Raw genomic sequence first — 13,792 nt, forward strand, 5'->3', positions numbered from 1 at the left:
CCGCGTGCCACGATCTAGGTCCCAGAACCAAGGACCTAATTGTTGGCCCGGCAGATTTTCAAGCAGCAGGCACATAAAGAATCTACGGGGCACAGACACAAGATTCTCGTCAAGGTGGGTTGGGTGTGCGACGCCTAGGAGTCGTGGGCCCGATCCAGAGTTACGCTGCCTGAGCAAATCAAGCGCATCCAGCATGTCCTGGGCCTGCCTGGGGAGGGCTTGGACACCTTGCCTGGCTCTATCCTGGGGTCCTGCGTACTCGGAGCCTGCGAACGGAATTCTAGACAGGCATTGGTTAGATTAATATTATCATAGGAGCCAGAGGGTGTAGTTACTGCATCACAATGCGCATGACGGCCTCGTGGCTCGCGTCATCGCAGTTCGTGCACAGGAATGTGCCATAAGCTTCACCAGGCTTGTTTGGCCATATAAGAGTGTCGTTGTATGTGAGCTGGCTATACTTCTCGCGCAGCTTGCAGGTGAGTCTCCAGCGGGAGTCAGGGTCCGAGAAAGAAATGATTTGGCCGATGAAACTGGGAAGAAAGAATTCTCTCTCAGCCATTTTGATGAAAGTCAGCGACAAGAAAGAAATAATACAGGAAAAGAAATCAAGAAAAGCTCAGGCGTGCTGAGGAAGAATGCAGTTCCTGAAGCCCCTGTCCACCGTGAACCTAATATTCGCTCATTATGACTATGTGAATTTTAAGCTCATGAATACGCCTTTCTGAACCGACTGCCTTTGCTCGATCCATGGTGAATACTGTTTTGGTTCCGCGCTCTCAATCTTCACTCCAAACCCCCCACTTCCACTAAATGAACACACTCATTCTGTGGAAGACTCGAAAAAGAAATAGTAAATCCCAATGACAACCAAATACGTAACAATTTCCCAGACACCCGGCCTGCCAGGCAAGGTGTACTACCCACTTGTCCTGCGCAGTGCCCCGATTCCGCCTCTCCACGGAAATTCCCTGCTGATCAAGATCTCCGCCGCAGCCCTAAACCACCGCGATCACTTCTTACGCCAGCACCTCTATCCTGGCACCACGTTCGGGGTGCCCCTTCTTGCCGACGGCGCCGGAATCGTCGTCGACATCGGAACCGATGTCTCGCCGGACTGGCTGAACCGACGCGTCATCATATACCCTTCCATGGGGTGGTCCTCGTCTCCATACGGTCCGGAGGAAGGCGGATACGTCCGGGTCATGGGCGGAACGAGGTATAATGCTCGAGGAACGTTGACCGAGTACATGGTCATTGAGCAGGATGGGGTGGAGCTCGTTCCGCCGCATCTATCGGATGTCGAGGCTGCTGCGCTCCCTGTGACCGGACTGACGGCGTGGAGGGCGCTGATGACCAAGGCTGGGGAGGGAATGTGTGGACCCGGAAGCCAGATTCTAATCACGGGGATTGGGGGAGGTGTTGCGTTGATGGCATTGTTGTTTGCTGTGCACATGGGAGCGGATGTTTGGGTTACGAGTTCGAGTAGAGAGAAGTTGGATATGACGATGCGGTTGGGGGCAAAAGGGGGAGTTAATTACACGAAGGAGCATTGGGAAGACCGATTGCTGGATTTGCTGCCGGAGAGAAGGGAATTTGATGCGGTGATCGATGGTGCTGGGGGAGATATTGTTCATAGGGCGGTCACATTGCTCAAGGTGAATACCGAGGCACAGCTATGATGGCTTATAGATTCGCAGCTGCTAACATATTCCCAGGCTGGAGGGAGAGTAGTCACTTACGGCATGACTAGAGCGCCGTCACTATCCGTGCCGATGCGCGTCATATTGAAAAATCTCGACATCTGCGGCAAGGCGCTGGGATCTCGCCGAGAGTTTGCTCAGATGGTAGACTTCGTTAGGAAGAAGCGAATCGTGCCGGTCATCTCCCGAGTGGTAAATGGAATCGAGAACCTTCATGAAATTGAGGAACTGTTCGATATGCTGAGATCTGGTAGCCAGCTTGGAAAGTTGGTCATCAAACTGAATTCCGAGGAGCAGTGCAGGCTGTAGGTACCATGTCCCTACGCGCAATGCTTAGGGTTGTATGAAACTTCCTTTAATTGCTTCGGCAGCTGAAAGGGATGTGAATACTGTTTGAACTCGGATTCATAGAATCCTGTCCCTGTGTTGTGTAAGCGGTGACTGAGATACTGTCAAGGGAAACAGGGAATATCAGTGACTTGGAGTTACAGCGAACGTGAAGTAATCGTATATACAATTCACCTCCTGGCGAGCTGGCTTTCATCTAGCTTGATGGTGAATCCATGGCCAGCTATTAGTAGTAAAGATCCCTCTTCCGTAGCTGTACACTCTCCCACATCATCCATCTTCTTCCTACTTCGAAATGGAGCCACAAAATCGTTCATAAAGATCTTTATCTGAGGCAGTCGGTTGCCAAAGAGGTAATCAAGTTGAGCACGAGCTCAACATAGGCTCCTATCATACAACATCCAATGCCATCCACAGGATGGACCATGTGGCTGGACTCTCGGCATAGGAGAATTTCGAAGTGCTCGCCAGGGCCAACACCGTCGCGACCCCGTGGGTCGATCATCGATATGTCGTGGCCAATGAGCCACGGGGGCTCATGCGGCATCACATAAGCCGCGAGCAGGGCCTTCAGTGTAAATATTCTGTTGCAAGTCTTCATTGATCAAATATGTCAAATTGCAGCGGTACTAACTGTTTACTTCTATTAGCACAATGTCCAAAAGCTTGTTGTCGTGGCTAGATGGAGTCCTTAAGATTGGAAGAAGGACACTGAGGACGAGGACAGCGAGGAGGATGACAAGGCCAAGAAAGACAAGGCCAAGAAAGACAAGGCCAAGAAAGACAAAGCCAAGAAGGACAAGACTCCTGAGGAGATGGCTGTCATCGAGGCAAAGAAACGCGAGAAAGATATCAAGCGAATCCCCGAGGCAGACTTCACGCAGAGATCGGGTCATTGTAAGTGTCTACCTGTTCAAGATGCCTGTGCTCCGAATTTACCAACTATATACTTACAAATCTAGGCTGAAGCAATTGCCCCCTTGTTGAGGCCAACGCGGCTTCGCAGAGGGACATTATAGATGCTCTGAAGGAGGTAGTTCTGGTTAATTAGCTCAGAAGCGGAAATGGACATCGAGACGGAGTTCACAAAGGCGCTGGCCAAGGGCCACTCGATGGTTGTTGATTTCTCCCTTGCGATCTTTTGCAGGCTTTTCTTTAGCAAGTGTGCCTGATAGCATTCAATTCATAATTACTTCCAATGGCAGTTGGATCCAGGATGACCAAAGAAGGCTCAAAATCCCTTTGGACCGTACAGCAGAGATTCCTTGAATGATATAGCAAGAACTCGTTCTGCAGAAGCCTGGTTAGTTTAACGTATCTAGTAAGCAGACATATCACTTCTCAGAAAGGTTTAATTAACCAAAGCCAGTAGCTAAATGCCTAACGCTTTCTGATAAACGTAGTACCTCGGCCTTCTTTCTGTACCCTTGCAAGTAGTCGTCTCCGCCGAATCTGGTGCGCATCATCATATCCAGTTCTTCATGACAGATGAATTTTCCTCGGTCGGGATCCAGCTGTGGCTAGGTGGCATTTTGACAAGACCCCATGCAAACCAGTTCAATTCTTTCCAACTTCTATCTTCATCCTTACGATATTGACAGCCAGACATAAAGTCGTAAAACGAGCTATCGCGGTTAGTCTAGGACCAGAAATGAACACGGCTATAGTATTTATAATAAGATAGATATATACCCTATCTCTTGATGCGTCTTATATTCGCTAGAAGCAAGTTAGTTTCCTGATCAATATCAGCGATTCCAGACAGACAGATATTAATATTTATGCCCGTTTGAAGTTGGCTCTAATGACAATTCCAGAACGAAAGTCTTAGTTTTTTTTTGCAAAGACCTCTTCAAAAGTTTAGACTCGGAGAAATATTAATGTTCAAATTCTTTGGTCCGTTCTAGACAGTCTGATTCTAGGAACGAACTGAGTAACTTCCACTGGTCCCATGGTACGACTCCCTATTCAGAAGCAGCCATCATCAGTTCGTCACCTCGGAGAGTAAGAAAGTGGGTTGCCGAATTGCAAAAGGGTTTGAAATGTATCAATCAAGTCTCCAACCATGCAAGAAACACGGCGTCAAAAAAGTCAAGATCAAAGTTCGTCAAACCCCGGCGATTGTTCCCATGAAACTCTCAATATGTGACTACAGGAGAACCTTGCCTCCAGAATCCTCCACAACAAGCTCAAATTCGGGCTGAAACTCAAGATAAAAGTTATGCTGCAACACATTAACATCCTCCCACAGACTAGGAAGAGACAATCATACCGGATCCTGCACAGAGTCAGCCGTGAACTGAGCTACCTTGTCTGTGATGATCTTCTTCGGGACTCCGTTCGCGGCCGCAGCTTCGGCCATCAACTGTGAGTGACACGCCTTGTCGAGGCTGTAGAATAGGAAGGCTGCTTCGTCAACTGTGGAGCCGACGGTGATCAATCTGCCATATCGGTTAGTAAAAGCGACGCAATAACTGGCCAAGGAATGCGTATCCGCAAGAGAGGTGACAAACCCATGGTTCTGCAAGATACATGCAATGTTATCCTTCCCCAGCGCATTTGCAATCGCTATACCCTCGTCCTGTGCAAGAGCAATGCCACCATGCTCTTCATATACGCTCAACTTGCCGTAGAAGTTGCATGCATCTACACCAATCAGCGTCTTTTCTTCACCAACACCTACTCCGTTTCCGAAAGCCCAAGACACTGGACCAAGACGAGAACAACCCACCCTGCGTAATCATCTCCACTGGCTTTCCAAACGAACTCCACGTCTTCCCATACACGCCATGCGTATGCGCCACAGCCATAACATCCGGCCGAGCGCGATGCACCTCAGAATGAATCATGAATCCGGCCTCGTTGATAACAGCCTGGTTTCCGCCCTCAACCACGAATCCGTTCGCATCGACGAGGACAAGATCAGACGCTTTCATAAGCGAGAAATGTTTGGCAAACGGGTTCATCCAGAAATGTTCGGGGAGGACGGGATCTAGACCGAGAAATGGAGTTCATCAGCATTCAATGACTAACAAGTATCAAACCACCCAGTGATGATCCACAAATCAACAAGTCAATGAAATGAGGGAGGATAAGTCGAACCTCGCACAGAAATATGCCCCGAAACACCCTCCCCGTAGCCCTGTTTTCCAAAGAACCGAAACGCAGCGGCCATGTGTTCGCGTACCCATTGCCGCTTGGCCAGGGGGTCAGTGAACGAGGGAATCCCTCGGAGCTTCAGCTTGCCATTTTTGTCGCCGCGAGCAAGGGCCTGGAAAACAGCGCTGTTTTCTGCGGGCGGGATGAAATCTTGAGGGACGATGGTGCGGTTCGGGAGCTGTTGAGTGGTGGTTGTAGTGGTGGACATGTTGAGTTCGTTTTCGTTTTCTGGTCGTACGGTTCGAGGGACACTGTTCGTAGGAAAATTCAAGGAAGGAACGATGAGTTGTGGGAACCCTTGTCTTTATGCAAGTGGATATTTGCTCCCAAGGCACTGTGGTGAAATGATGAAAATGATGAATCTCGACGAAATGTCCACCGGGTACAGCTACCCGGCCATCTTTATCGGCTTGTTGTCCGGGTCGTTGTACCCCGCAGATGTTATCGGAAGGCGTCGATAAGGCTTAGATAACGATCAGATAATCAGACCAGTTAGTTGGCCAGTCACAGCGTGTCTAATGGTCATGGCATTATAGGTGGAGGAAGTAGTGTTTTTTTATGAGTGAGTATTAATCGTGTGCAGGGTAGGCGATCATGACGTCATGGGTGTTTGGCGATCATCTTTGTACATAGTCGACATTAATGGCAGAACTATTATACATAAACCTTTTGTACAGATGGGATCTTGACCTCCTGCGATGTGAATGAACAGTGAGCTGTCTTCTCTTCCGCCCCCCTCCCAAACCCAGTGTCTGGGATCGAAGATCCAATAACCTCGCCCCATACGATATTCCTGAGGGCAGCGTCTGAATCCCCCGGTGGAGGATGACAAGCCGCACTAATCGCAGCACTACAGCTTGCTGCCAGAGGAATCCGTGATCGAAACCGTCTCATCCCCAAAGCCAACAAGATTAAAACCATCAATCCACCGACCGCGATTGCAAATATAATCGCCATGGGTGACCACCCGCAGGCATTGATGTCCGCCGACTCGACATACCTGCCATGAACGTCGTAGAACAGGACACGGATGTAAAACAGACTCTGCGAAATGAGCCAGTGAAGCAGAGCATAGGTAGCCATCAACGGTAAGCTGTAACGGGCTGGAAGGCCCAGGAAATAGGAAACGCGCTGAACGCCTTGCGCCCGGCCAGAGACTCGAAGCCCTTTATTTGGCCGCGTTGTGGGATTGCCGACGATGTCAGATGTTGGTGTGCCCATCGCATAGCGGTCGTATTCATTAGACACTATCATGGATGTCATCAGGGCGTTGTAGAAGTAATAAGAAATTGAAACCAAAAGCTGTGGAACGTTGGCCAGAAGAACGCTGGCCATCATACTGCTCTTGATGCGCGCGATTGTGGTGGCAAAGCTCATGGTCCCTAACCCGAGATTCCACAGCAATTTGATGCCAGAACCGCCGAGCATTTGCAACCGGTTGTCATGCAGGCCTTGATCGAGGAGATAACCTGCTGCACCGAGAGTTGCCGAAGACCTGATAAAGGGTTAGTCTACACCTCTTTGGATCGAGAGTGTTACTTACAGGGAGATGGTCAGAATCCATAACTGTATGCTACCTGCCTGCCACCACCATTTGGACTTGGTCGACAGCTTTTGCGACCCGGTGGAGACCTGAAGGCGACGTTTTTGTCCCTTCCAGATCGGAGACCCCACCTTCCAGTCGCTTTTCGACGTCAGGCACCGTCCTGCCGTATGGGGATCCGGGTGGGTAAGGAATGAGGCAATGGCATCCCCGACGGTAAGGAGCTTCTTGGTCGATGCACGATGAGCTATTAAAACAACACAAACCAGCTTAATGACGCCGCAACCGATTACCACGATTGCAAAAGACGGAACAAAGAGCAACTGACAGCGTTCAGCTACATGCATACTCAAACAGCCATCCACCGTGTAGCTATCGCCCATGTCATACACGCGCGTGGAAGTATATGTAGGCCGACAGGTTGCCTCGGCTTGTTCAAAACGCACCTCGGCTGCCCAGCTAGGATTGTTCCAGGCGTAGACGGGATCGTGCAAGTTTGAATTGAATCTACGAGCGGAGGAACCCCCGTATTCCCATGCCATATAGGCAACGTAGTCGAGGTCATCGCAGTATGTCATATTGGCCCAGTGAGGGCAACCAGTATAGTTGCTCTTCGAATAAGTAAGGGTCTGGCCGTGCTCAGCCGGCACAGTCACTCTCCAGTTAGATTCCAACCATGGAACAGCAGAGACCGACCAATTGTCGATATTCTCTTCCATTTCTGCCAAGGGGCATCCATCGGGTGTTGTTCCCGCGCACATCCACTGATAGGACGGCCAATCCGTCGACAGATCATGGATCGCGTTGCCCAGACCAGCCAATGCGAGCGGGTCTTCGTCGTCTGATGTGAGATTGCCAGAGAGGACCACGACAGTTCCTTGACCGGAGGGCAAATTGACAGCCAGTTTCTTCATGCATTGCTCTCTGGTCAGGATTTGGAAGTTCCCTGATTCCATCTCGGCGTTGAACTGGCTGTATGACTGGCCCAGTTTATTGGGAAAGCAAGAGGCCACTTCGCCGCTCACATTCAGTGGCTTCGACCCGTCGTAATCACGAGGCGCAACCATAACAGTATATTCGTTGGTGGATCTTGCGTTCAGGATCACCGAGTTGTATCTATTCCAGGTCAATTGGGCCGGCCACACGCCATTTAACAGGAAATTACCCAGGATAATAACTCACATCAAATGATTTGGCAATGAGGTGACCATGAGGACAATCCAAAGGACTTTATTCTGCCACTTCATTTTCCGAATACTCCTCAGACTAGGAATACCAATGTCCATCCAGGATCCCTGCGAATGCGCCTGATCAACATCCTCCCTCGTCGGCGCGGCGAGATACTGCGCGCAATAGTTGCTAGCGGCCAACATGACCGTCCCCAGCATGTTGATCACCACATGTAATCCGATCGACCAGTTCTTCGTCAGGGTGCAGCTTCCTATGTACAACGGCACGGTCACGAAACCGCTCGGGCTATATTTCGAGTATCCGATGCTGAATGCGATGATCGTGAGGATGATATTGATGCCGATGACGATAGACGTGCTGGTTATACAGATTTTCGGAGGGCCCACGGGCTTCGGCCGGCCGGTGGCCCAGGTAAATCGTTTGGGGAGGAAGACATCGTCGATTCTGTTTAAGATGCATCAGTTAGCGAGATGTTCTGGTTGCCTTTTCGGATTTCACGCACCTCGTCGCAAGGAACGGTTTGGCCTCTGCCTTGTGGTCCAGCATATATTGACCACTTTCACCAGCATCGGATTTGCGATAGAATTGGAAAGTGCCCAGCCATTTCCCACGCATTGTGTCGTTACCAGCCTTTCCCCGGCCCTACCAGTCTGAGACGCGTCGAAGGAACTCAATGCCAGCAGGCGAGACTTCTCACACGACAGATTGATGTTGAGGCGAACGGTCGGCGTTGGCTGGCGCAACATGGAGCGAGGAAAGGCGAAAGCCCCGTGGCCAGGCGGTTGCTTGCAACGGAGATCCGGGAGATTGTCCAAAGCCTCATTTCTCGCGCAGCTTGGGGGCCAAAAATTTTCGCGTCCTTAATTGGGGAGATGGAGAGATGTGGATTCTGGTGGCCGTTTAGCGTCGGCAAAGAACACCCGACTTTCGCAGGTGGTGTGTATTCCTCATAACTACCTAGCAAAGACCAACAACACAACAAGCGCACCCTCATCAACCCCAGTCATCCGTCTTCAGACGAGCCTCCGCTGGCGCAGAAGACTGCTCCCCTAGGCGACCCTCCCTCGGCGGAAAAGAACCATAGCGAATAGGTTTTTGGGCCAGACCCCAGTAGATCCAGTTGAGATCTTTCCAGACTCTTTCTTCACCGTGATCGAGTATACTGCCAGTCAAAAAGTCGTAGAAGGAGCTACGATGATTAGCTTGCAAGCGAATGGAAGGTCTATGCTGGTAGTGGAGGACATACAGGCTATTCGTCGCCTCGTCCCAGAAGATTTTGCGCAACCCGGAAGTGGGATAGTATCGAGTAACACGAAGACACTCGCTGAAGGCCAGTCAGCTCTATCATCGACACCCGCGATTCCAGGGACTAAGGTACTGACATCCAGGCGCTTTTGAAGCTGGCTCTGATCTGGTTACGCTTGGCGCACTCAAAGTCCCAGAACGAACGGTCCAATTGCTTGCCGGGCAACTTTTCAACAAGCAGACACATAAAGAACCCACCGGGCACAAAGTCATCCCGAGATTGAGTCTGCTGATTCACAGCCAAGAGGCGCGGGCCCGACCGACAGGTATGCTGCCTGAGCAGCTCAAGTGCCTTCAACATGTCCCGGGCTTCTCTGGGGAGGGCTTCGGTGGCTTGTTTGGCTTTTTCTTGTACGCTCTCGAACTCCGACCCTGCAAACGGAATCCTAGACAGACACTGGTTAGCCGTACATGATGAGATTGGACGGTTTATTTACTGCATGACAATGCGCATGACGGCCTCGTGGCTCGCGTCATCGCAGTTGGTGCACAAAAATGTGCCATAGAGCGCACTAGCTTTTCCTGGCCATCTGCGAGCCTCGCTGTGACTGAGTTGAGAATTTTTTTCCCGCAATTTGCGGGTGAGACGCCACCGGGAGTCGGGGCTTTTGAAAGAGATGGTTCTGTCGACGAAGCTGGGAGGAAAGAAGTCCCTCTCGGCCATTTTGAACGGAGTGACCGAGAAATCCCAAGGTTGGAACGAGAAGAATGAAGAGACGAAGTCCACGAAATATCGAGACAGAATGAACTCGAGTAGCAACGTGTGCTTTGGGATAGCAGACCCGTTAGCGAACTAGAGAGAAAGATGGTCAAGGTGGGGGGAAGAAGGAGGAGGACTTGAAGTGAAATCTTGGATCTATTCACCAATCTCGAAAATCCCGATGTCATTCTTACACCCAGCCTCCGCTTTTCGGTTTCGGTGGCTTTGGCCCAATAATCCATAAGAAGTTTCAGCCAGCTAACCAGGGCTTGAAAATTCGGGTCCGACACATTTTCCGTAACAAACTTGACATAGAGAAGAGAAAGCTGCTAGACTAGGTTTCTAAAGCTCGTCGGCTGATGTAGATCTAGCCTACTGAGCCCTAACACCACGTCGAGGTGCCTATCGCTGGAGGGATGAATCCAGACCGTAAGCATAAGAATCCATCTATAAGCAGAAACCCGCCCTTGTATCTTTCCAGTGACGCTCAAAGGAACCAACCCTCTGACTCCAGATTGTCAATGGCGACATCATAATCGATTTTATCCTTGGGAGGCAAAGCCAATCCCCACATGTCCAGCACCTTCGGGCCGAAAGGAATTGGCTTAGAAGATAAATGTCTATCAGAGTCAAATTCCCGTGGTTCAAATTCTCCGTAGATATCACTTTTTCCAGCAGAAGTTAGACAAGAAAAGTAAAGTAGCTTCTGTAGGATAGAGGAAAACTTGCACTCTTTTTGCCTCTCGATTCCAGTAGAGGTCCTTGAGGCCGCCGAAAGGGATAAAAACTCCCGCGTAAATTAAGCAGCTAATCGACCAATGAGAGAATTATTGGAAGCTCAAAGTAGTGCAAGGCCTTTCATATTGGATTCGTACGTATACGCATCTTCAAAAGAAGTGCGGATGTCCTGCCTTTCTTGCTTATCAAGACGCCAAAATTCTCCGTCTGTCCGGGGTCTTCCGTCCTTATCGTGGTGCCAGAGAAAAGTACCCAGACGGATGCCAGTCATTGAAGTGTAAGCCAGGTACTGGATATAACCTTCTGGAACAGGAAAAGTACTGTCTTGTTTTGCTTGCAGCGTCCCGATCAGCTGCGGAACATGTTTGCGAACGGCACGGTGAAAGAGATTATAAGCTTCGATTGTAAGTCTCATGCTGAGAGAACTCTCTTCTGATGCTTGCTCTTGCCGGCGAGATGGAGAACAAAACTCGGTTCCTTGGTAGGGAATCTGCATTTCCACCTGCATAACTCCTTTCTCTCCAGACTGCAAGTTAGAGCATTCGAAAACTGCCCCAGCCGCAGGTGGTTCGAGGTACTTCTTTGCGGTTTCTTCGTCGTAAGCGTAGCAAACTTCGTCCAACTTGCGGATTAATTTCCAGGTAGAGGAAGAGGGATACGTGAGTTCGATGGTCTTCTCGAGCCAGATCTCATCTGGAAAATAGGTAGGGCTAGACATCCTGGGAAGAAGAGATGGGAAGAGATGTAGAAAGGTACGAAGTGAGAAGGAGAAAGTGGGTGGTGGGTGGGTCACATGCACCAGGTAAACACCCCCTCCCCCTTAAAGGTAACTCTCACCTCTACCATGGTTACATCATCTTCTTCACTGTATAAGGAGCTACGGCGATTAGCTTTCCAACAGATGGAAGAACGATCTTGGTAATGATGAACATACAGTCTCTTGGTTGCTTCCCCGAAGTGGGATAGTATCTGGTGAAACGAAGGCCCCCACCAAAGGCCAGTCAGCTCCATTATCAACGCAAGCGTTTCATACATCCGGATGACAAGAGTTGGAGGTCACCCATGGAGAAAGGTCGCGACAAATTCCTTCCTGGAAGGGCCCTTTTTCCAGATCGGGGACGGCAGCCGCGATGGCCTCTCTCGCAGTGAGAGGGCTTGCTGGCGCCATTCTCGTGGATTGGCAAAATGGAATGAATCAAAGGATTTGGAGAGGGTTGACGCAGGTTGGGAATTCTTCAACTACGCGACCTCTACGTGTACTGCTTTCTGGGAGCTGCAGATTCACCATTGAGTTGGACTATACCTGTTGTACAGGGTCTCTGCTGACGAAAGAAAAAAAAAGAAAAGTAAAAAGAAGGAAAGAAAGACGACACTTATCATCCTATGTGCACCCCCTTGAAGTAACTCTCACTTCTTCCATGGTACGACTCCCACTTCCGAAGTGGCCATCATCAGTCCATCATCACTAAAAGCTAGAGTCTCGGAGACAGCGTCGCAAGCGAGGACTACCCCCGCTAGTGGAACGGGTTTCAGGGCCATAAAAAGTACGCTGTCATAGAAGATGGAATCAAAGTCGAGAGGCCGTGCCTCAAAGACCTGGTGAGGTAATGTTCTCCGTACATCCTGATCTGGGAAGCTTTCTGATAGAGCGCTTGTGCGAGACCAGACGTGGCCTGCATTTCTGCTGTGCAGCATGCACCTTGTGAGCTTGTAGAGGCGGAGTCGAGGCGCTTCGAAGGCAAGTGAGCTTTATGCTTCGCTTGGAAGGCCTGACGCCTTGGAAATAGGCATTCGGACTAGGATGTGGCTATTGTGGCTTTCTACAGGGCCCCGTGCAATATTCTAAGTGTCAATATTTATCCTTTCTGTCAGTTCAATCTCCTTGACATGTTTATATGCTCACTATCCAAAGTGATTAACTGCAGATACGTGCCATCACACCGTAATGAAGACCATTCAGCCTTAGTCTACCAGAGAAAGTTGGTCTAGGGACAGACCTTAAGGTATGAATGAGCACCACGAGACATTCTTCCTACTATCTCGTTCAAGCTATTTCGCACGGCTGATCACCTAGGAATCCAACTCAGCATGATCAAAGTCAATAAGCATCAGCTTGAATATCTGCCAGTTCAACAGAATGTTGTCGCAATGCGCGTCGTTGTGATATACGCCGAGAGCACGGGCCTTTTGCAAATGAGCTCTTCCTTCAGAGACCATCCGTTCAATAAAGGACAATCCTGTGTCCTTGCCCGCCCAACTCATGACGATCATGTGTTGGATCCGTCCGATTTTATGTACAAGGTCTTTCCTATCCAAGTTCATCTTGACGAGGAATCCAGGCACTAGTCCGTGTGCTTGTCAAAGTACGCCATCGTGTGGAATTGAAACGGCCGAAGATGCATCCGTCAATCGGCAGTCTGCTGTGCTATGGTTCCTATTATCGGAGCTCGGAGACATTATTGCATCGATTCGGCCAAGAGAACGTCTTCATCACGGTTTGTAATCCAAAGCTAAACGCCCGCATGGCATGGTATCTGATCCTTTGATATGAAAATCTCACGAATTTGTAGCGATAATTCACTTCGAGCTCGGACCTCCGACTGCGGGCCGAGCCAGGCCTTAGTGTGGTTGGAGATAATCATTAGATTTTAAGAGAGACCGATCAGACCGTTGCAACGTTTCAAGAGCCAGGCACATGTGAGTGATTGAGGTCTAGATCACGTCTTGACAACCCGAGGGCCAAGCAGCCAAGGATATCGAGCCTTCTGACGGGTTATGCCGGACTAAACTCGGACATTTTCCCTAACAGGATGAGCTGAGGGGACGAAAGAAATTGGTTGAGGCAATGGTGATAACAGATGGGCGGCTGGCGACAAGTTGTAGTAAAGGGATTATAGGCGAGATTCGCCGGTCATAGAAGGCCGGGATGTACAATGCAGGGGAAGCCTGCTAGCGCCGTATGAGTCTCGGGGTGGGGCCGAGCGGATCGGTTCGCTAGTCCCGGCTGGGCATGCCGTGCAGACGTTTATTGATCGACAGCCGAATCTATTCATGTGGGTTGAGGTAACGGCTGACATGGTCGATAGTCTGATATACAGTATCCGG

The 13,792-nt window shown here is 50.0% G+C and overlaps 6 protein-coding genes across 6 annotated transcripts; 2 read left to right on the forward strand and 4 right to left on the reverse strand.

The window, feature by feature from the left end:
- Positions 1–331: 331 nt before the first annotated feature.
- On the reverse strand, positions 332–562 carry LDX57_002139 (uncharacterized protein; the record flags this gene model as incomplete). Its single annotated transcript, XM_046083783.1, has 1 exon — positions 332–562. One exon carries the CDS (start codon positions 560–562, stop codon positions 332–334), a length of 231 nt encoding a protein of 76 aa, XP_045939746.1.
- Positions 563–863: 301 nt separating this feature from the next.
- On the forward strand, positions 864–2,012 carry LDX57_002140 (MDR/zinc-dependent alcohol dehydrogenase-like family protein; the record flags this gene model as incomplete). The annotated part of the gene is made up of 2 exons (XM_046083784.1): positions 864–1,658; positions 1,719–2,012. The coding sequence occupies 2 exons, from the start codon at positions 864–866 to the stop codon at positions 2,010–2,012; spliced, it is 1,089 nt and encodes a 362-aa protein (XP_045939747.1).
- Positions 2,013–2,589: 577 nt separating this feature from the next.
- LDX57_002141 (uncharacterized protein) lies at positions 2,590–3,018 on the forward strand (the record flags this gene model as incomplete). Its single annotated transcript, XM_046083785.1, has 3 exons — positions 2,590–2,626; positions 2,748–2,948; positions 3,014–3,018. 3 exons carry the CDS (start codon positions 2,590–2,592, stop codon positions 3,016–3,018), a joined length of 243 nt encoding a protein of 80 aa, XP_045939748.1.
- Positions 3,019–4,200: 1,182 nt separating this feature from the next.
- Positions 4,201–5,418, reverse strand: LDX57_002142 (class II aldolase/adducin domain protein; the record flags this gene model as incomplete). Its single annotated transcript, XM_046083786.1, has 5 exons — positions 4,201–4,275; positions 4,324–4,492; positions 4,565–4,697; positions 4,783–5,043; positions 5,154–5,418. The coding sequence occupies 5 exons, from the start codon at positions 5,416–5,418 to the stop codon at positions 4,201–4,203; spliced, it is 903 nt and encodes a 300-aa protein (XP_045939749.1).
- A 446-nt stretch (positions 5,419–5,864) lies between these two features.
- Positions 5,865–8,559, reverse strand: LDX57_002143 (uncharacterized protein; the record flags this gene model as incomplete). Its single annotated transcript, XM_046083787.1, has 4 exons — positions 5,865–6,705; positions 6,754–7,869; positions 7,936–8,388; positions 8,447–8,559. 4 exons carry the CDS (start codon positions 8,557–8,559, stop codon positions 5,865–5,867), a joined length of 2,523 nt encoding a protein of 840 aa, XP_045939750.1.
- Positions 8,560–8,937: 378 nt separating this feature from the next.
- On the reverse strand, positions 8,938–9,913 carry LDX57_002144 (uncharacterized protein; the record flags this gene model as incomplete). The annotated part of the gene is made up of 4 exons (XM_046083788.1): positions 8,938–9,133; positions 9,191–9,268; positions 9,327–9,635; positions 9,687–9,913. 4 exons carry the CDS (start codon positions 9,911–9,913, stop codon positions 8,938–8,940), a joined length of 810 nt encoding a protein of 269 aa, XP_045939751.1.
- Positions 9,914–13,792: the final 3,879 nt, after the last annotated feature.

The sequence above is a fragment of the Aspergillus melleus genome, assembly GCF_016097325.1.
Source record: "Aspergillus melleus strain CBS 546.65 chromosome Unknown contig1, whole genome shotgun sequence".
NCBI lineage: Eukaryota > Fungi > Ascomycota > Eurotiomycetes > Eurotiales > Aspergillaceae > Aspergillus > Aspergillus melleus.